Genomic DNA, 20,660 nt, shown 5'->3' with positions numbered 1-20,660 from the left:
AGAGGCTGAGGCAGGATAATCCCTTGAACTCGGGAGGCAGAGATTGCAGTGAGCTGACCGAGATCACACCACTGCACTCCAGCCTGGGTGACAGAGCCAGACTTCATCTCCAAAAAAACAAAACAAAAACAAAAACAAAAAAAACAACTAAGCGGGTGGGATGTGGGTCAGGATTCGGGCAGGCTGCGTGGACCTCATGGTCTGTGTGGGTGGGATCGGCCTCCGTGTGGGTTTGTGGGTTTGGCTTGGACTCCTGGGGTCAGCAGGAGGCTATCTCAGACCTGGGAGGCGGGGCAGTGGCTCCCTGCTCTGGGGGGAGGCTGGAACACATGGGCACCTCCGCGCTGCTGTGTGGGTGGGCCTCACCTTGAACTTTCGGGTACTTCATGAGTGCCAGGAAGGCGTGGCGCAGCGTGGTGCCCACAGTCTCGGTGCCGCCAAAGAGCAGGTTATGTGTGGTCATCAGCAGGGTATCCATGCGGAAATGGCTCAGTGGGTCCTCCTCCTGCCGGGGTGGAGGGGTGGGGATGTGAGCCAAGGATGGAGACCCCTTCCCTCTAGACCAGTAGGACTGCTGCTGGGGGCCCATTCAGTCCCAGCTGGGTTTAACTTTCTTTCCCTAGGAGAGCCGGGGAACGCAGAAGGGCAGGGCTGGGAAAATCTCAGCTGCAGGGCCTACAATTAACTTCTTAGATAGAGCTTGAATGACTTCTTGTTTTTTGTTTTTTAAAAAATATGTTTTATGTATGTATGTATGTATTGTAGAGACTGGGTCTTACTATATTGTCCAGGCTGGTCTCGAACTCCTGGACTCAAGCCATCCTCCTGCCTCGGCCGCCCAAAGTGCTGGGATTACAAGGGTGAGCAACTGCGCCCTCCCGCGCCCTCCCCCGCCCCGCCCCGCCCCACCTCCTTTGATGACTTCTTAATGAGCTGTAATTGGAGGTGGCTGCGAGTGGCTCCTGGCTCCAGCCCAGCTGGGCCAGATGCTTCAGCTTCTCCAGGGAGAAGGTCCCCCAACCTTGCCCCATCTGGGGTCCCTGTGGGTTTGAGGCCGGGGCAGCAGGAGAATTTCAGGTCAGACTAGAGGTGGGATTTCCAGGTAGGGATTACCTCTGCCGTCTTGGTGAGGAAGCAGTCGATGAAGTCCCGGGGAAATCTGGGGTCTAGAGAGGCCTGGTGGTCGTGGACGCTGTGGGCGATGAGGTCTCTCAGGCGCTTGAAGTTTTAGAAGATGCGTTGGTGCGGCCCGGGCACCCAGTCCAGGAGGCTCGGGAAGATGTTGTACAACTGGGGACCAGACAGAGTGGGAGGGTTTTGGAGGAGGACGAAGGGTGTTCAGGGGCGAACGGGTTCTGTGTGGATGAGGTAGGCAGGGACTGGGTCTCGAAGGGTAGCCAGGTTCTGGAGAGGCCGGTGTTGGGGTTGGGGCTGAGGGGGAGTGGGAAGGAGGGAATGGCGGTCATAAATGCTCAGGGGAGGGGAGGGGGCGTGGCCGTGTAACTCTGGGCGGGGTCAGATGGGAGGGGCGGGCCCTGGGAGGGCCATTCGCAGCCCTTTCCCCGCCCACTGTTTCCTCTCCATTCCTAGGTCCTGCGGAACCCACACCCCGTCCCAGCTGGACTCACTTGGCTGACCTCGCCCCAGGGGCTGCTCATGATTTGGAAGTTGTCATTGATAAGGCGGATACTGGTGAGCAGACGCTCATCATCGTAGTGGAAGCAGCTGGCGAAGAGCACGGAACAGATAATGTTGGACACTGAGTGACTCAGCACAAACGTGGGGTCAAAGGGCTCGCCTGAGGGTGGGGAATGGAATGGATCAGGAAGACGCGATGTGCAGCACACCAGACCTCATGCAGCAACACCATTAATTTGCACAACATCCGACTCAACCATGGCAACGTGTCTTGCGGTGCAGAGCACAGGCACATGGTCACAACATGCTGCTTAACAACACCCCAAAAGCATGTGTCAATGCCACAGACAGCACAGAACCCACAACTTCCTGCAGCACATCCACAGCAACAATACCCACCACAGAACCGGCTATTCTTGGCAACACAACACACAGCACGCAACATAGCACAAGGCAATCATCAGGCATCACGGAACACAACAACACAGGGCAACAGAACACCCAGCGAATAGGATCACAGTAGATGCCAACACAGGACACTCGGTGACCTAACAACCAGCCCGGAAACATCCCAAGACACAGTAACCACACACCAACACATCATGCCAGCATACAGCTCCATAATCCTGCCACACAACACACACTAGTACACAGCAACCCAGCAGACAGCACCCAACACACGATGTGACATCACAACACGTACAATCAAGGCAGCAGAACAAAGGCCACACTATGCAGCAACGCAACAATGTAGGCAGCCAGCAGATGACACAACGCAAAACCACATGCAGCGCCTGACAACTCTACAATCTCACCCAGAAATAACACAACACCTAGCATCTGGCCGTCCAACAGCTGAACAGACCATAGTAAATACCGAACAGCACATTTCTTTCTTTCTGGGTTTTTTTTTTTTTTTTTTTTTTTGAGATGAAATCTTGCTCCGCCGCCCATGCTGGAGTGCAGTGGCAGGATCTCGGTTCACTGCAACCTCTGCCTCCTGGGTTCAAGTGATTCTCCTGCTTCAGCCCCCGCAAGGAGCTGAGATCACACCTGGCTAATTTTTTTTTTTTTTTCTGGTATTTTTAGTAGAGATGGGGTTTCACCATGTTGTCCAGGCTAGTCTCGAACTCCTGACCTCAAGTGATCCGCCCGCCTCGGCTTCCCAAAGTGCTAAGATTACACGCATGAGCCACCGTGCCAGGCCTAGTTTTTGTATTTTTTGTAGAGACAGGGTTTCACCATGTTGCCAAGGCTGGTTTCGAATTCCTGAGCTCAAGTGATCCACCACCTTGGCCTCCCAAAGTGCTAGGATTACAGGCGTGAGCCACCATGCCCAGCCGAAACAACACATTTCAACACAGCACCCAGGACGCAATAGCACAGCCCAGAAAACCAGATCTGGAGTTAGATGGACGCGGTTTGAATCCTCATTGGTCTCTTAGTCTTGGTGTGACTTGGCAAACTGACTTCCTTTCTCTGAGCCTCAGTTTTCTCATCTGTAAAATGGGTCTGATGGCACTTCTCTCATCATGGAGCTACTATAAGGAGTTAGTGAGTGTGTAACTGGGAGTCAGTGAAGGGCCTGACCCAGTGCGAGGCTGTTACAGATCATGGTGTCGTGGCGGGTTGTGATGGCCCCCAAAGATGTCCATGTCCTTATGCTTACAACCTGTGAATTTGTTACCTTACGTGGTAAAAAGGACCTTGCAGATGGGATTAAGTTGAGGATTCTGAGATAAGAAGTTTGCTCCAGACTATCTGGCTGGGCCTAATGTAATCACAGGGATCCTTTTTAGAGGGAGGCAGGAGGGACCCAGTAAGAAAAGGTAATGTAGGCTGGGTGCGGTGGCTCACACCTGTAATCCCAGAATATATTGGGAGGCCGAGGTAGGAGGACTGCTTGAGCCCTGGAGTTTGAGACTAGCCTGGACAACATAGCAAGACTCCCTCTCTACCCTCTCTATAAAAAAATTAAAAAGAAGGAGCTGAATGTGGTGGCACATGCCTGTATTCCCAGCTACTTGGGAAGCTAAGGTGAGAGAATCAGTTAAGCTCAGGAGGTCGAGGCTGCAGTGAGCCCAGACCATGCCACTGCACTGCAGCCTGGGTGCCAGAGTGAGATCCTGGCAAAAAAAAAAGAATGAACGAACGAAAGAAAGAAAGAAACAAAGAAAGAAAAGGTGATGTGGTGATAGAAGGAGAGACTGAACATGCTATCCTAGCCTAGCTTTTGGACTTATCTGGTGCGGGAATGGGCCAGGGCTTGGATATCTCAAAATATCAGCTGACAACAGGTCAGTAAATATTCTGAGAAAATGAAAAATGGACAACCTGAACCCCAAGCCTTGCTTCCGCCTGAACGCTGACCCCAGACCAAAGTGCTGGGATAACAGGTGTGAGCAACCGCGCCTGGCCTATTTTCTACTTCTTGAGTCATCCACTCCAGTAGAGAAGATGGAAGGGATGGAAGACCTCTGGCTGTTCAAAGACCTTGCACCCAGAAGAAACTTGAATTTGGGGCACACAAGATGGGTTAGGAGGGTGAGGGAGTCCAGTCTAGCATAATGGTGAGTAATACGGGCTCTGGAGACAGGATGCCTTTTTTTAAATCCCAAATGTGTGACTTTCCACAAGTAATATCTCCTTGAGCCTCAGTTCCCTCTTCCATAATATGGGGATCATGACAGTATTATCTGTCTCATGGTGTTACTATGAGAATTCATGGTGTTATGTGCCTGACACATAACAAGCCCTCAAGTATTAGTTTAATATTAGTCTTAATATTTTAAGGTTGATAGGAGTTGCTTTTGGTGCCAAGCCTTGCATTAAAGGATTTCCTACAGTATCATATTGAATCCTCATGGTGTATCTATCGTGATTGCTGTATGTTATATAGAGATTTTGTTAAAATACTCATTTGATAAAGGAGGAAACTGAAGGGCAGATTGGTTAAGTAATTTATCAAAGGAAATATAGATTGTAGGTGCTGGAACTGGAATTCTAACTCAGGTATGATTGACGTGGCCTCAAGTCTTCATCATCTCTCAAGAAAACCAGCTTTCTGCCCGGTGTGTTGGCTCACGCTTGTAATCCCAGCACATTGGAGGCCGAGGTGGGTGGATCACAGGAGGTCAGGAGTTCAAGACCAGCCTGGCCAACATGGTGAAACCCCGTCTCTACTGAAAACACAAAAATTAGCCAGACGTGGGGCAGGCACCTGTAATCCCAGCTACCCGGGAGGCTGAGGCAGGAGAATCCTTTGAACCCTGAAGGCGAAAGTTGAGCCGAGATTATGCCACTGCACTCCAGCCTGGGCGACAGAGTGAAACTCTGTCTCAAAAAAAAGAAGAAAAGTAATGAGATGAATAAAATAAGGCCTAGAGCTAGTAAATGTCTCAGCTAGGCAGGTAGTAAAAGTCTCAACCAGGCAGTGGCAGAGCAGGATTCAAATTCAGGGCTGTTGTGATGCCCCCCAGGACTCTGAGCCTGAGTAACCTGTGGAGCAGGGAGAATACAGCGCCACCTGGTGGTAACATTGCGCCGCTTCTGGCCTGGAAGAACAGCAACTCACACAGCATTTACTGTGCCAGTCATTATTCTAAGTGCTTTACTTAGATTTTTTTCTTCTTCTTCTTCTTCTTTGAGACGGAGTCCCACTCTTCGACCAGGCTGGAGTGCTGTGGCATGGTCTCGGCTCAACTTTCGCCTTCAGGGTTCAAAGGATTCTCCTGCCTCAGCCTCCCAAGTAGCTGGGATTACAGGGGCCTGCCACCACGCCCAGCTAATGTTTTGTGATTTTTTTAGTAGAGATGGCGTTTCACTATGTTGGACAGGCTGCTCTCAAGCTCCTGACCTCGTGATCCTCCAGCCTCAGCCTCCCAAAGCGCTGGGATGACAGGCGTGAGCCGCCGCGCCCGGCCGATTTAATTTAAATTACTTAATCCCTCCTCTTAACAACCCGCTAACGCACGTAAGTTGTAATCGGCACCCCTTCCACTTTTCACCCATTTTTCTTTTCTTATTTCAATATTTTTGGGGGAACAGGTGGTTTTTGGTTACATGGATAATTTCTTTAGGGCTGATTTCTGAGATTTTGGTGCACCCGTCACCTGAGGAGTTTACACTATACCTAATGTGTAGTCTTTTATCCCTCACTCCCCTCCCACCCTTCCCCTCTGAGTCCCCAAAGTCCATTAGAACATTCTTATGCCTTTGCACCCTCATAGCTTAGCTCCCACTTATAAGTGAGAATATTCGATATTTGATTTTCCATTTCTGAGTTACTTCACTTACAATAATGGTCTCCACCTCCATCCAGCTTGCTGCAAATGTCATTATTTTGTTCCTTTTTATGGCTGAGTAGCTGAGCAGTATTCCTTGGTGAATACACAATTTTGTTTGTTTGTTTGTTTGTTTTTGTTTTTGTTTTAGAAGAAGTCTCACTCTGTCACCAGGCTGGAGTGTAGTGGTGCGATCTCGGCTCCCTGCAACCTCCACCTCCCAGGCTCAAGCGATTCTCCTCCCTCAGCCTACAGGCGTGCACCACCAAGCCCAGCAATTTTTTGTATTTTTAGTCGAGACGGGGTTTCAGCATGTTAGCCAGGATGGTCTCGATCTCTTGACCTCATGATCTGTCCGCCTCGGCCTCGCTAAGTGCTGGGATTACAGGCGTGAAGGAGCCACTACGCCTGGTACTACATTTTCTTTATCCACTGGCTGGTCAATGGGCATTTAGATTTGTTCCATATTTTTGCAACTGCAAATTGTCCTGCTATAAACATGTGCATGCAAGTGTCTTTTTCATATAACAACTCATTTTCCTTTGGGTAGATACCCAGTAGTGGGATTGCTAGATCAAATGATAGTTCTATTTTTAGTTCTTTAAGGAATCACCATACTGTTTTCCATAGTGATTGTACTAGTTTACATTCCCGCCGGACGTGTAAAAGTCCGCTTCTCACCACATCCACGGCCAACATCTGTATGTTTTGATTTTTTAATTATGATCATTCTTGCAGGAGTAAAGTGATATCTCACTGTGTTTTTAATTTGCATTTCCCTGATAATGAGTGATGTCGAGCATTTTTTCATAGGTTTGTTGACCATTTGAATATCTTCTTTTGAGAATTGTCTATTCATGTCCTTCAGTTTTACTTTTCTTTGAAAAAACTGTTTTATCTGTGGATTATTTCAAACATACACTAGAGTAGATGTAAGAATATATTCATCATCCAGCTTCAACAATGATCAACTCATGGCCAATCTTGTTTCATCTATGCTCCCGACAATCCCCCTCCCTGCACCCCCAAAAATTGGGATTATTTTGAAGCAAAGTCCAGAGCTTGCATCAATTCACCTATAAATGTTTTCACCACGCATCTCTAAAATTATCCCCATTTTACCACTGGGGAAACTGAGGCATGATGAGATCACATAACTTAATCAAGGTCACTTTTCTGATGGGATTCAGAGCCAGGATCAAAAGCCCAGCTCCCTGGTTCCAGGGCCCTTGCCTTTAACTGTTGTGATGCCTCTGGAAACTTAGATGTGATTTTCTTTTATGTTTTATTTTGTTTTGTTTCTGTTTTTGGTAAAGACAGGGTTTCACTGTGTTGCATAGGCTGGTCTCAAACTCCTGGCCTCAAGCAATCCTCCTGCCTCAGCCTCCCAAAGTGCTGGGATTACAGGCATAAGCCACCACGCCCAACCATGAGTGAGTCTTAAGTGTGGCGTCACTCAGGCAACAAAGAAACTGCCATTTCATTTCAAAGTTGTCAAACTACTTCTCAAACCAACAGGTGGAGTATAAACCTTACGGATGAAAGTATTGCATCATCAGCATTAAATTTACTATAGCTGATAAATATATATATATAGCTGCAGTTATATCAGAAAATGTCCCTATTCTTAGGAAATACACTCCAAAGTATTTACAGGTAAAAGCTATGTTGTATGTAATTTACCCTAAGTGGTTCAGAAAAAGTACTGAATAGATACTGTTATGGTTTGAATGTTTTTTATCCATGTTGGAATGTAATCCTCAATGCAACAGTATTGGGATGTGTGGCCTATGACAGGTGATTGGGTCAGGAGGGTTCCACCATCATGAATGGGATTAGGTACCTTACAAAAGGGCCTGATGGATGAACTTCACCTCTCTTGGTCTTCTGCCTTCCACCCATGTGAGGACACAAGGTTTCTCCCCTCTGGAGGATCCAACAACACGATGCCATCTTGAAAGGAGAAACCTGATCCTCACCGGGCACCGAACCTACCAGCTCCTCGATCTTGGACTCCCAGTCTCCAGAACTGTGGGAAATAAATTTCTATTATTTGTAAGTAGACCAGGTGCTATGGCTCACTCCTGTAATCCTGGCACTTTGGGAGACTGAGGTGGGCAGATCACTTGAGGTCAGGTGTTCAAGACCAGCCTCGTCAACATGGTGAAACCCTGTCTCTATTAAAAATACAAAAATTGGCCGGGCGCGGTGCCTCAAGCCTGTAATCCCAGCACTTTGGGAGGCCGAGATGGGCGGATCACGAGGTCAGGAGATCGAAACCATCCTGGCTAACACGGTGAAACCCCGTCTCTACTAAGAAATACAAAAAATAGCCGGGCGAGGTGGCAGCGCCTGTAGTCCCAGCTACTCGGGAGGCTGAGGCAGGAGAATGGCGTGAACCCGGGAGGCGGAGCTTGCAGTGAGCTGAGATCCGGCCACTGCACTCCAGCCTGGGCTACAGAGCGAGACTCCGTCTCAAAAAAAAAAAAAAAAAATACAAAAATTAGCCAGGCGTGGTGGCAGGTGCCTGTAATCCCAGCTACTCTGGAGGCTGAGGCAGGAGAATCACTTGAACCCGGGAGGCGAAGGTTGCAGTGAGCCAAGATCATGCCATTTGCACTCCAGTCTGGGCAACAAGAGTGAAACTCCATCTCAAACAAATAAATAAGTTACCTAGTCTGTAGTATTTTGTTATAGTAGCATAAAACACAGTAAAATAGATAGATGATTGATTGATATAATAGAACAAATCACACTGGGAATGGGTTAAAATGTTAACCTCAGGTGAATCTGCGTTAAGAGCATTTTTTTTTAACGTTTTAATCTGGGCCTCGGCCAGACACAGTGGCTCACACCTGTAATCCCAGCACTTCGGGAGGCTGAGAAGGACGGATCACTTGAGTTCAGGAGTTCGAGACCAACCTAGCCAACGTGGTGAAAGCCCATCTCTACTAAAAATACAAAAATTAGCCAGACATGGTGGTGCACGCCTGTAATCCCAGCTACTTGGAAGGCTGAGGCAGGAGAATCTCTTGAACTAAGGAGGTGGAGGCTGTAGTGAGCCGAGATCACGCCACTACACTATAGCCTGGGTGACATAGCAAGATTCCATCTCAAAAAATAAATAAATAAATAATAATCTGGGCTGTGAGCAATGGCTCACACCTGAAATCCCAGCACTTTGTGGGGCTGAGGAAGGATGATTGCTGGAGCCCAGGAGTTTGAGACCAGCCTGGGCAACGTGGCAGGAGGCGGTCTTTTCAACAAATTTTTTAAAACATTAGCCAGATGTGGTGGCACGCCTTACGGGCAAGAGGGGTGAGACTGGTCTAAAGCCCCCTCTCCCTGCAGGAGGAGAAGAACCCCAACACGGAGTTCTACTTGAAGAACCTGGTGCTGACCGCGCTGAACCTCTTCATTGCGGGCACCGAGACCGTCAGCACCACCCTGCGCTACGGCTTCCTGCTGCTCACGAAGCACCCAGAGGTAGAGGGTAAGGCTGGAGGGGGAGGGAAGAGGAGGTCCACAGACCCTCAAAACTCCCCTGAGCCTGGTGCAATGTCCCCACCTGTCCCAGATCCCAGGACCCTGAGACGTGCTTTGCTGTCCAGAGACAGGGCAATATTCAGCTGACAGGAATCAGCTGAGTCTCACTAGCTATTAAAATACTGAAAATGTCTGCAGTGATTGGTCAGTCACTCCCGTCCCAAGCCCACTGAGTGCCCACTGCCCACTCCTCTGGATCATCCCCTAAGTTCCTCTCTGTGCCTCCCCCGTGATTCTGGCACAACCTGGTTAACAGGACCCTGCTCCAACAATGCAAATGGCTGATGTCTGTTATGAATGGTCTACCTCCGTGTCATTGGTGGAGCTGCGTTCTTCACCGCTTCCTCCTTGCCCCACAGGTGGCACTCAGCGGCCACGAGGCAGAGTTCATAGTCAGAGGGATGTTACCAAAGCCTGAGAGCTTGGGGGTGACATCGATGTCCGCAGGCGGCACCAGCGAGCGTGGAGAGAAGTTCTGCAGGATGGAGGTGAAGTAGAGAAAGAGTTCCATGCGGGCCATGGCCTCGCCCAGGCAGGTGCGCTTTCCTGCAGGCACAGGGGAGGACAGAAGGAAGGGTCGCACCTGCACAGGTCATGGGGTGTCGGGGGTGTCTGGACTGACCACCCCACTGAGCCTCAGCTGCCTCATCAGCACCTCAGGGCTCATGACTGTGCCTGCTTTATAAAGGGGTGTTACACAGGCTTAGTGGGTGTCTATAGTTAGGCTCAGCTAGGACCTGCTACTTCTCTGATGGCTCTGATTCCATCCCATTCCAAGAGGGAATGGTTCTATAGGATCCATGAGTTTCAAGGTTGTGTTCATTTCAGTTCCTCAAGGGTTTGTCAAATGCCTATTACGTGCCAGACACTGGTGAGAAAAAAAGTGAAAACTCACCGTTAATAACACCTACTGTTTGTAAGCCGCTCTTCCAATGGTTTGGAGGGATGAATCCCTGTTTCACAGACGGCGGCTGAAGTGACTCACCCAAGGCCTCACCATTTCTAAAAGGTGGAGTGGAGTCCAGGTTCTCAACCGCTGCCCTGACTCCAGGATCCAAACAACATACACTTTTGTTGTTGTTTTTTGTTTGTTTGAGACGGGGTCTCACTCTGTCTCCCAGGCTGGAGTGCAGTGGCATGATCTTGGTTCACTGCAACCTCATCTCCCAGGTTCAAGTGATTTTTGTGCCTCAGCCTCCCGAGTAGCTGGGATTAGAGACGCAGGCCACCATGCCTGGCTAATTTTTGTATTTTTAGTAGCGATAGGGTTTCACCATGTTGGCCAGGCTGGTCTCGAACTCCTGGCCTCAAGTGCTCTACCTGTCTTGGCCTCCCAAAGTGCTGGGATTACAGGTATGAGCCATTGTGCCCCACCAATATATACTTAAAATGTTGCTGCATAAAGATTTTTTGCCATGAGTAGGCAAATGACTGTCTGTAGGGCAAATTTGCCCTGCTGCTTGTGTTCATACAGCCTGCAAACTAGGAATGCTTTTGGCATTTTAAAATGGTTGGGGAAAAAAGACTTTTTTGTGATATATGAAGATAAAACAAAATTCAAATTTCATTGTCCGTAAACAGTTTTTCAGGTTCACATACATGCTCATTCATTTACATATTGTCTATGGCTGCTTTTGTAGATCAATGGCAAAGGTTCAGAGGCTATCTGCCTGGAAACATAGAAAATATATCTTATTTTCTTCTTAACAGCCAGTTGGTTTATGCCCTGTTTAGTGCTATTGCCATCCTAACTTTTTTTCTAATTATCAGGGATAATCGTTCCAATATTTACTAATTCTGGGATTCTAAAACTTTATGGTTCTAAGATATAACCTTCAAATTCACATTATGACTTTGACCTCAAATACAGACCAGTGGCTGAGGGGTGGATTTAGCACATGCCTGGGGGGAGTCAGACCAGAGAAACCTACCAGAGGAAAAAGGCACAAAGGCTCCATTCTTCTTGAAGCGGCCCAGCTCATCCGGAAAGTGCTGGGGATAGAAGGCCTCTGGCTAGCGGAAGTATTTGGGGTCTTTGAGGACAGAGCCAGGCAGGGGAAATACGTCTGTGCCCTGGGGTGAAAATGGGGGCAGTTAGGAGAAATCAGTGTTGGGCTACAGGAGTAGGGAACCAGGGGGAGAGATGAGTGCAGTGGAAGGGAGGCAATGAGGGGGCTACCCCACCTCGGGCAGAAGGTGACCTCGAAACTGAATGTCCCAGATGACGTTGTGGGGGACACCCATGGGCACGATATCTACCAGTCTCTGTATCTCTGTATTTCATGGATGACGGCATCTGTGTAGGGCATCTTGACCCGGTCATCCACACTTGGAAGCTGGTGTGGTCCAATCACCTGGTTAATTTCTTTGTGGATCTTAGCTGGAAGGGGCCAGAAAATATAGCGGAGAATGGCACACACACAAATAAAAGGGTGTTTTTGTTAGGGAAGCCAGGGCAAATCATGCATTCCAAGCTCCAGCAGAAAGAGGTGTCAGATGCAAGCCATGCATGTTTGGTTGCTTCTTTTATTTTTTCTTTTTTTTTTTTGGACAGCCTGTCACCCAGGCTAGAGTGCAATGGCACGATCTCGGCTCACTGCAACCGCCACCTTCCAGGTTCAAGTGATTCTCCTGCCTCAGCCTCCTGAGTAACTGGGATTACAGGCACCTGCCATCCGCCCGGCTAATTTTTGTATTTGTAATACAGATGGAGTTTTACCATGTTGGTCAAGCTGGTCTCGAACTCCTGACCTCATGATCCACCCACCTCGGCCTCCCAAAGTGCTGGGATCACAGGCATGAGTCAAGGCACCTCGCCTGTTTTGTCACTTCTTTAACTTAACAACTGACACACTGGTGGTGCTCAATTATTCGTCAGACATCGGGAAACAGGCAGCTTGGAGTCTGGAACGCTGCCAGGACAATTGGTCTTTACTTAAAAGCATCAAAAAACCATGGTCCCAGCTTGGTTTTCATACATGGGTATTTTACAGAATGGGAAAGAGGCATGCTGGGTGACTAGGACAGGATCGACACAAATGGCAAGTGGTTACGTGACTGATTAAGATCACCACTGGTGGAGTTACTCCTCTTTGCATTTTAGGGATGAGTGACTTCACCTTCTGAACTTGGGTTTCATCATCTTCAAAATGAGTGTGATGGTTGGACAAGGTCATAGAGTTGTAAACATTACATAAATCTGGTGTACAAGGAACTAGGACAGTGCTTGGCACATAGAAGCATCCAATAAATATTTGATTTTCTTTTTTTTTTTTTTTTTTTTCAAGATGGAGTCTCGCTCTGTCCCCCAGGCTGGAGTGTAGTGGTGCAATCTTGCCTCACTGCAACCTCTGCCTCCTGGGATCAAATGATTCTGGTGTGTCAGCCTCCCAAGTAGCTGGGATTACAGGTGTGCACTACCACACCTGGCTAATTTTTGCATTTTTAGTAGAGACAGGGTTTTACCATGTTGGCCAGGCTGGTCTTGAAGTCTTGGCCTCAAGCGATTTGCCCATCTCTGCCTCCCAAAGTGCTGGGATTACAGGTGTGAGCCACCGCACCCAGCCTGATTATTTAGACCCATGAAAGATAACTCAGACAACGGAGCTAAGACTAGAAACATTTGAGTGGAAGTGTGTTAGTGTCTCTCATCTGCACCAGGAGAAATCCTTTGGCTTGTTTTGAATTGTATTATTAAGGAGAGGGGCCAAAATTGGGAACTTTCCTTAAACAAGTAATGAGTTTCTCATTACTAAAGTTACTCAAATGGACCAGATCATAATTTATTGGAGACGGATTCTATTTAACTTTGGCAGGGTGGTTGGCTCAATAATGGCCATCAAAGATAATCACCTCCAAGTCCCTAAAACCTAATGCCTGGAAGGCTGTGTATATAAGGGTAACAAAAAGACAAGAGAGACTTTGAAAATGCCAGTAAATTAAGAATCTAGAGATGAAAAGATTAGCCTGGGTTGTCGAGATTGGCCCTCAATAGAATATTGTGTGTCTGCATGAGAGAGAGGCAGGAGAATTGGAGTTAGAAAAAAAAAAGATGTGAGGCTGGGCGCAGTGGCTCACACCTGTAATCCCAGCATTTTGGGAGGCCAAGGCGGGTGGATTACCTGAGGTCAAGAGTTTGAGACCAGCCTGGCCAACATGGTGAAGGCCTGTCTCTACTAAAAATACAAAATTAGCTGGGTGTGGTGACACACGCCTGTAATCCCAGCTACTCAGGAGGCTGAGGCAGGAGAATCGCTTGAACCCAGGAGGCAGAGGTTGCGTGAGCTGAGATCACGCCACTGCACCGCAGCCTGGGCAACAGAGAAAGACTCTGTCTCAAAAAAAAAGAAAAAGAAAAATAATATAAAAAAATATAAAATGTTGGCCAGGTTGCTCTCAAACTTCTGATCTCAGTTGATACACCCACCTCGGCCTCCCAAAGTGCTGGGATTACAGGACTGAGCCACGGCGCCTGGCCTATTGTGTTATTTTCTCATTGGCTTTATTGTCTATCGTATATGGAGACAGGAGGTGGGTAAACCAAACGTGTCTGAGAGAGGACACAGTCAGAACAAAGGTCCTGTGGCAGGAACGTGCCTGGTGTGTTAGAGGAACAGCAAGGCAGAAGCCAGGGTGGATGGGATGGAGTGAACAACAGGGAGGATGGGAGGAGAAGAATGTAGGATGCCTTGTAAGTTTTGAACATGTAGGGACAGTAGGATATAGAATTTAAATTTCCAAGGGCAAAGATTCAAAAATATAAAAATATAAATATGCAAATGCATAAAACTCTAAGAAATGATGATATGGAAGTATTAACCTTCTAAATTTCTAAAGAAATATAGAAATAGAGATATATCTCTATACAAATTCAGAAGGTTAACACTTCTGCATCATCATTTCTTAGAGTTTTATACATTTGTAAATTTATATTTTTATGTTATTGAACCTTTGACCTTGGAAATTTAAATTCTATACCCTACTGTCCCTACACGTTCAAGTCTTTTAACTTTAACTTAAATGTTTAAAGTCTTACATTTAAAAACTTTAAATTTCTAAGTTTTTGAGATTCTAAGGTTCAAAACTACAGTTGTAACTCTCTGGCATGTATAAGGTGGAAGATTTTAAGTTTCCAAGTTCCTAAATTTTCCAAACTCCTGAAATTTCTAGATTCAAAGTCTGTTTTAAAGTTGTAACAGTTTATACTTTTACAGTCTCTATATTCATCTACAGATAAAAGTAAACGCTGTGAAATAATGCTTGTTTTTTTATGTTTTGTTTTGTTTTGTTTTGCCCTCAATGTTTGCAGATTGGTGGAAAGTTGCAGGGACTAGAGGTTGGGGAGATGAGAGGGAAGGACCAGTGGAAGAAGAGGAGATACCTGGTGTATCTTGATGAGAAAGCAGTCAATGAAGTCCCGAGGGTTTTGGGAGTCAAAGGATGCTTCGTTGATCTTGACCCTGGAGGCAATGAAGTCCTTGAGCTCTTCTATCAAGTAGTAGACGCGATTGTGTCTTCCTGACAAATACTGCATGATTCCAGAGTACATGTCATATAGTTGTGGGAATAGGCAAGAGGACTTTGTCAGTGATGGGTGCCAGGGGCCCGCATGGGCTGAGTCTGGAGTTGGACAGCTGGGCTCAAAGTCCAGTGCTGGGTCTAAGAATCAGGTGAAGCCCTTTTGCTTCCCAGAAGTTGGGTCCTATTGAGACAGTAGTTCCCCCTTCACCTTGGTTTTGCCTTCCACCATTGCAGTTATGTGTGCAGTCAACTGCAGTCTAAAAATATTACATATAATAAGATATTTTGAGACAGAAAGAGTACATTCACATAACTGTTGTTAGAATATAGTTATAATTATTCTATTTTATTACTTATGAATGCCAGTCTCTTACTGTACTCAATTTATACATTGAATTTTATCATGATATGTATATATCAGAAAAACTTAGTATCTATAGAATTGGGTACTATCCATGGTTTGAGGCATCCACTGGGGGTCTTGAACATATCCCCCAGCAATGAGGGGGAACTACTGTACTAACTTCCCTGGGGTGTGGGGAGGATCAAGTGGGGTATAGGAAGGTGCTAGTTAACTGGGGTTGGTGCGAGGACAGAGAGGTGGCTGCGTGGGCACCTGCGCCCAGGGAGTGCTCATCTCAGTGAAACTCTCATTGATCAACTGCAGCAGATTCAGGAACTGCTTGTCCTCATAGTCGAAGCGACTTCCAAAGACAACAGAACTGATGACGTTGGAAACGCTGCAGCTCAGCAGGAAGGTGGGGTCGATGGGGGCACCTGGGCAGTGGAAATTGTCTATGTTGGAGGTAATCGTCATGAATATGGGGTGTGGAGTCACAGTGATACATCTGAGTCCCAGCTCTACTACTTAATCGCATGTGTGAACCACTTCATTTTTGTGTTTTGGGTCAAGATTGGCCAATCGGCAAATTGGTTTGGGAACTATTTCACTGATTCATGAGGATTCAATATCATTATCTGTATAAAATAATTAGCACAAAGCCTGGCATACAGTAAGCACTCAAGAAAACCTAGTTGAGCTTAATCATTATTTTTTATTATTATTACTTAAATGTGTTGATGTTAGAGACTCACATATTTGGGGAAAAGTGGAATAAGGGACACATTATAAAAGTTCCTGAATTCTGTTTAGCTCTACCGATGATTCCATTTGGGTAATTTAAAAAATCCTTCCCGGCCAGGCGTGGCGGCTCATGCCTGGTAATCCCAGCACTTTAGGAGGCTGAGGTGGGCAGATCATGAGGTCAGGAGTTGGAGACCAGCCTGGCCAACATGGCGAAACCCCATCTCTACTAAAAATACAACAATTAGCCAGGCGTGGTGGCAGGTGCCTGTAATCCCAGCTACTCAGGAGGCTGAGGCAGGAGAATCGCATGAAGCTGGGAGGTGGAGGTTGCAGTGAGCTGAGATCATGCCACTGCACTCCAGCCTGGGCAACAAGAGCAAGACTCTGTCTCAAAACAAAACAAAACAAAATCCTTCCCTTGCCATCACCTACACCTTCTGTAAAACAAGATCAGTCGATCTGGGAAGAATTTCTCTAGAATAATGCACATATTCACAAATACACAATTTTATGAATAATGTCTGGGGTACATGGGCATTTGAAACATTTATATAGACCTGTTAATCACTCATGTAGACCAGGCAAGGAGCCTCGGATGTAGAGAAAATGTGTCTCTATTTCTACCTCTTATCTATTTTTCTCTGGTTTTTTTGTTTTTGTTTTTGTTTTTGTTTTTTTCAGCCTCTGTATCTTTCCTCTATAGACCCCAGTGTTTCTAGACCTTATTTTTTGGTGGGACTGAACTCTTTTAAAATCACAACGAAATGAGTATAGAGTTTCAGATTTGCAAGATAAAAAAGTTGAAAAGATTTTTTTCACAACATGAATATACTTAACAGTACTGAACTGGACACTTAAAATGCTGAATATGGTAAATTTTATGTTATGTATTTTTTTACCATAATACAGATAGACAAATGTAATGAAATTTGAGCCTGTCTTCAGGAAAAGTCACAAAGTCACATGTCACCAAAATCTGCATAGGATATCAAGAGCTCACAGACCCCCTGAGATCCACTGATTAAAGTTTCTAGAGAAGTGGTCTCTAAGGGTCTTCCATGTTAACTGTTTTGTTGTTGTTGTTGTTTTAAGAGACACAGTCTCACTGTGTCTCCCATACTGAAGTGCAGTGGCACGATCATAGCTCACTGCAACCTTGAACTCCTGGACTCAAGCAACCTCCAGCCTCAGCCCCACAAGTGGCTGACACTACAGGCCTGTGCCACCATGCCCAGCTCATGTAAACTCTTAATACGGAAGCTGGCCAGAAATCTCAGTGGATTCTTAATATTTTCCCTCTTCTTCCATTCCAGAGCTTCCCCCACGAAAGCCCATTTTCTTATGACTGAGAGCTCCATAACCACCCAGTCACCTAGTGGCCCTCCCCCTTGTGGCCCCCATACCCTTGGTCTTCCGGAACTCCTCCAGTAGGTAGCTGGCCTCCTCCTGAATTCGCTCCTCAATGCTCCTCTTTCCCATCCTGAAGTCCCAAAAGATGGTCAGGGAGAGGCGTCGGAGAATCCTCCATCATTCTCCATTGGCCAGAGCCACACCTGCCAAGATCTCAGTCTCAGGCTTCTGCCTCCCTCCCCTTGCTGTGTTCACTCGGTGCTACACAGTGATGGGGAAAGATTATGAAAGCTCTAGACTGTGCTGTCCAGGAAGCCATCCTCAACCTTCAAGGCTCAATGAAGAGAGTAAGGTTCCCTCTCTGCAGGATCCTCGGGGAAAAAAAAAAAAAGTTCAGACTGAGGTGGAGGAAAAGGGAATCAGTGCAGGAGTGATAGGGGAGATCAAACAGTGTTTTTTACAGGAAGGAGAGGTGGAATTGGATGAATAAAAAAATAACTGAGTGAATGATGGTTGGAGAGTGAATAGAGAGATTGATAGATGTATGAATGATGAAAGCATTAATGAATGGATGGAATGATAAATAGATGAATAAATAGAAAGTTAATTGACCAATACATAGATAATAGAGTGAAAGATTTTTATAGAAAGAATAATGAATGGAATTTCTGATGAATATGGATCAATGCACAGAGGAAGAAAAGGTAATAGAAAGATACATAGATAGATAGATAGATAGATAGATAGATAGATAGATAGATAGACAGACAGACAGACAGACAGCATGTGGTGAGCCTGCTTGGAATTGAAGGATGTGGGCAGTTAGAGATGGATGCATGAGAGAAAGAGATCTACCTAAGTGAAGGAGGCAGAGACCTATGGGTTAGGTATGTGTGTAAGTATAGGAAGATGAGAAATAAGGTTGGCTATGAGGGCTATGAGGGCTGGCTATGGGTGCATAAAGAATATCACTAATCCCCCGGGCTTGGTGGCTCACACCTGTAATCCCAGCATTTTGGGAGGCTGAGGCGGGCAGATCACCTGAGGTTGGAAGTTCGAGACCAGCCTGACCAACATGGAGAAACCCCATCTCGACTTAAAATACAAATTATCCCAGTGTGGTGGTGCATGCCTGTAATCCCAGCTACTCGTGAGGCTGAGGCACGAGAATCGCTTGAACCCAGGAGGCAGAGGTTGTGGTGAGCCGAGATCATGCCACTGCACTCTAGCCTGGGTAACAAGAGTGAAGCTCTGTCTCAAAAAAAAAAAAAAAAAAAAAAAATATATATATATATATATATATATATATGTATATATCACTAATCCATTAAAAATAAGAGCAGAAAATAACACAAAAAACAGTTTAGAGTCAGATGGCATAGGCTCAAAATAAAATGATCATACCACTTACTGTGTGACATTATCTAACCTTTATCTTAGCTTTTTCTTTTCTTTTCTTTTCTTTTTTTGACAGAGTTTCACTCTTGTTGCCCAAGCTGGAGTACAATGGTGCGATCTCAGCTCACTATAACCTCTGCCTCCAGGGTTCAAGCGATTCTCCTGCCTCAGCCTCCTGAGTACCTGGGATTACAGGCGTGCACCACCATGCCCAGCTAATTTTTTTTAATTTTTAGTAGAAATGGGGTTTCACCATGTTGGCCAGGCTGGTCTCGAACTCCTGACCTCAGGTGATCTGCCCGCCTCAACCTCCCAAAGTGCTGGGATTACAGGCGTGAGCCACCACCCCTGGCCTGTCTTAGCTTTTCATTGACAACATTAGTATAATGTTACAGCTCTCCTAAGGGAGTCAATGCAGTAGTCATGTAGAGTACTTACTTACCAAAGAACCTGGCATAGAGGGAGTACATTGCAGTCATTTCTGGTTTGATTTGTTTTTGTTGTTGTTGCTACCTACCATGACCTTGGAAGTTTTGCTCTATTGAAGTCCATTCTCCATGGCCATTGAACTCATCCGTTTGGTCGATCAAGGCTTCCTTCACTGCTTCATGTCCACATAAAACCACCACAGGCCAGAGACCCATGTACACAGTGAACAAAGAGCCGTATTTCTCCCTGAGCTTGGAGTGAAGGAAAACACAAGAGGAGGGGCTGATTGGAGTACCACATATAGGCCAATAGGATTTTAGAGGATGGTGATTTCCGGGGGATATAAACATGGTACTAAGGAATCAAAGTAAATCTGGGCTTGGAAGGACTACTGGGAAACAGGCACGGAAGTCTTGGCTTCTGTCATCCTAGGCAAAAGCTCATCCCTCCCCACAAGACTTACTGTTCTCATCTATAAAATAATGGACCTGGATTCGATAAATTCCAAGATTCATACTTCTCTCTCTGAAATGTTAAATTTCTAGAATCTGAAGATGTCATGATACCAAGTCTCAAAGCGCTAAGACAACCTGAGTCAAAGAATCCTGTGTTTAAAAAATATAATGTACTGTGATTCCAAAGTCCTGAGATCATGAAAGTCTTATTTCAATGCACTGAGAATGTGTGTTTCCAACATTTCAGGATTCTGGAATTTCAGAATTCTAAGATTTGCAAAGTCTGTGCTTCTGAGAGTCTATCTTTAGAAGGCATAAGGTTCTATGTGAATCTGGCTACAGGATTAGTTCCTCTAAGCCCTGTTAGAGGAGACAGACACACTCACCTTCATGAAAGACTAAAACGTAGCGTCAGTTCGAACTTGCAGCAGGTTCCCCGGGAAAGGAATTGGTGTAGGACCTGGGGGCAGCTTTCCTGCCTTATTCATTCATTTCCAGGCAATGAGGACGAGCAGGCAAGACAAGCAGAGTGCCAGAAAGATGGTGACAGCCCCTCCCAGCTCCATGGTGCCAGGTCAACAGGTTCTGTCCTGGGCACCAGATCCTGCCTAAATAGGTCCTGGGAGATCAGCTTATACCGAAATCTGAACACCCTGGGATTCAAGTTTTCCAGGTTTGAATGTCATCGGGGAAGAGATTGCTTTATATGGGGGGTGGTTATATAACCTATAATCTCCCATCTGAATAAGGGTAAATTGAATTCACACTTGGAAATCCTCTGGGGCCATTCCCCTTTCTTCATATTTCCAGTCTGCCTCTTCTTCTCTCTCAGCTCAACAGAACTGAACAGAATTTCTTGGTGGGGTGTGAAGAGGCAGATTATTCTCTTTTTAGGCTATTGATTTTAGGATCCAGACAATCTGGGTACAAGTGGTAGCTCTGTCTTCTCTTCAC

The 20,660-nt window shown here is 46.3% G+C and overlaps 1 protein-coding gene, 1 long non-coding RNA gene and 1 pseudogene across 5 annotated transcripts in view; 2 read left to right on the top strand and 1 right to left on the bottom strand.

Annotated features, from left to right (window-relative positions):
• Positions 1-20,316, bottom strand: part of LOC705034 (cytochrome P450 2F5-like) — a 56,653-nt pseudogene extending 36,337 nt beyond the window's left edge. The window contains exons 1-6 of the transcript XR_013410687.1: positions 20,093-20,316; positions 19,340-19,502; positions 17,478-17,627; positions 1,638-1,798; positions 1,114-1,290; positions 367-505 (exon numbers count right to left, since the gene is read on the bottom strand). The product of XR_013410687.1 is annotated as a cytochrome P450 2F5-like (transcript). The remainder of the gene's footprint in view (positions 1-366; positions 506-1,113; positions 1,291-1,637; positions 1,799-17,477; positions 17,628-19,339; positions 19,503-20,092) is intronic.
• On the top strand, positions 954-2,522 carry LOC114674216 (uncharacterized). Its single transcript, XR_003725220.2, has 2 exons — positions 954-1,102; positions 1,591-2,522. It is a non-coding gene; the product is annotated as an uncharacterized LOC114674216 (long non-coding RNA).
• On the top strand, positions 4,097-15,125 carry LOC144337501 (cytochrome P450 2A9-like). 3 transcript variants are annotated; one of them, XM_077982886.1, is made up of 4 exons: positions 4,097-4,208; positions 9,273-9,407; positions 9,827-9,955; positions 14,776-15,125. In XM_077982886.1, the coding sequence occupies exons 1-4, from the start codon at positions 4,206-4,208 to the stop codon at positions 14,986-14,988; spliced, it is 480 nt and encodes a 159-aa protein (XP_077839012.1). In that variant the 5' UTR covers positions 4,097-4,205; the 3' UTR covers positions 14,989-15,125. The 3 variants fall into 3 exon arrangements, with proteins under 3 accessions (XP_077839012.1, XP_077839011.1, XP_077839013.1); XM_077982885.1 differs by lacking the exon at positions 4,097-4,208 and adding an exon at positions 7,648-7,976; XM_077982887.1 differs by lacking the exon at positions 4,097-4,208 and adding an exon at positions 7,648-7,976 and having other exon boundaries at positions 9,827-10,003; positions 14,776-14,912.
• Positions 20,317-20,660: the final 344 nt, after the last annotated feature.

Source organism: Macaca mulatta, chromosome 19 (genome assembly GCF_049350105.2).
Source record: "Macaca mulatta isolate MMU2019108-1 chromosome 19, T2T-MMU8v2.0, whole genome shotgun sequence".
In the NCBI taxonomy this organism is placed as follows: Eukaryota; Metazoa; Chordata; class Mammalia; order Primates; family Cercopithecidae; genus Macaca; species Macaca mulatta.
The sequence above is the reverse complement of the archived record's forward strand: the minus strand, read 5'-3'. Positions and strand labels throughout refer to the sequence as shown.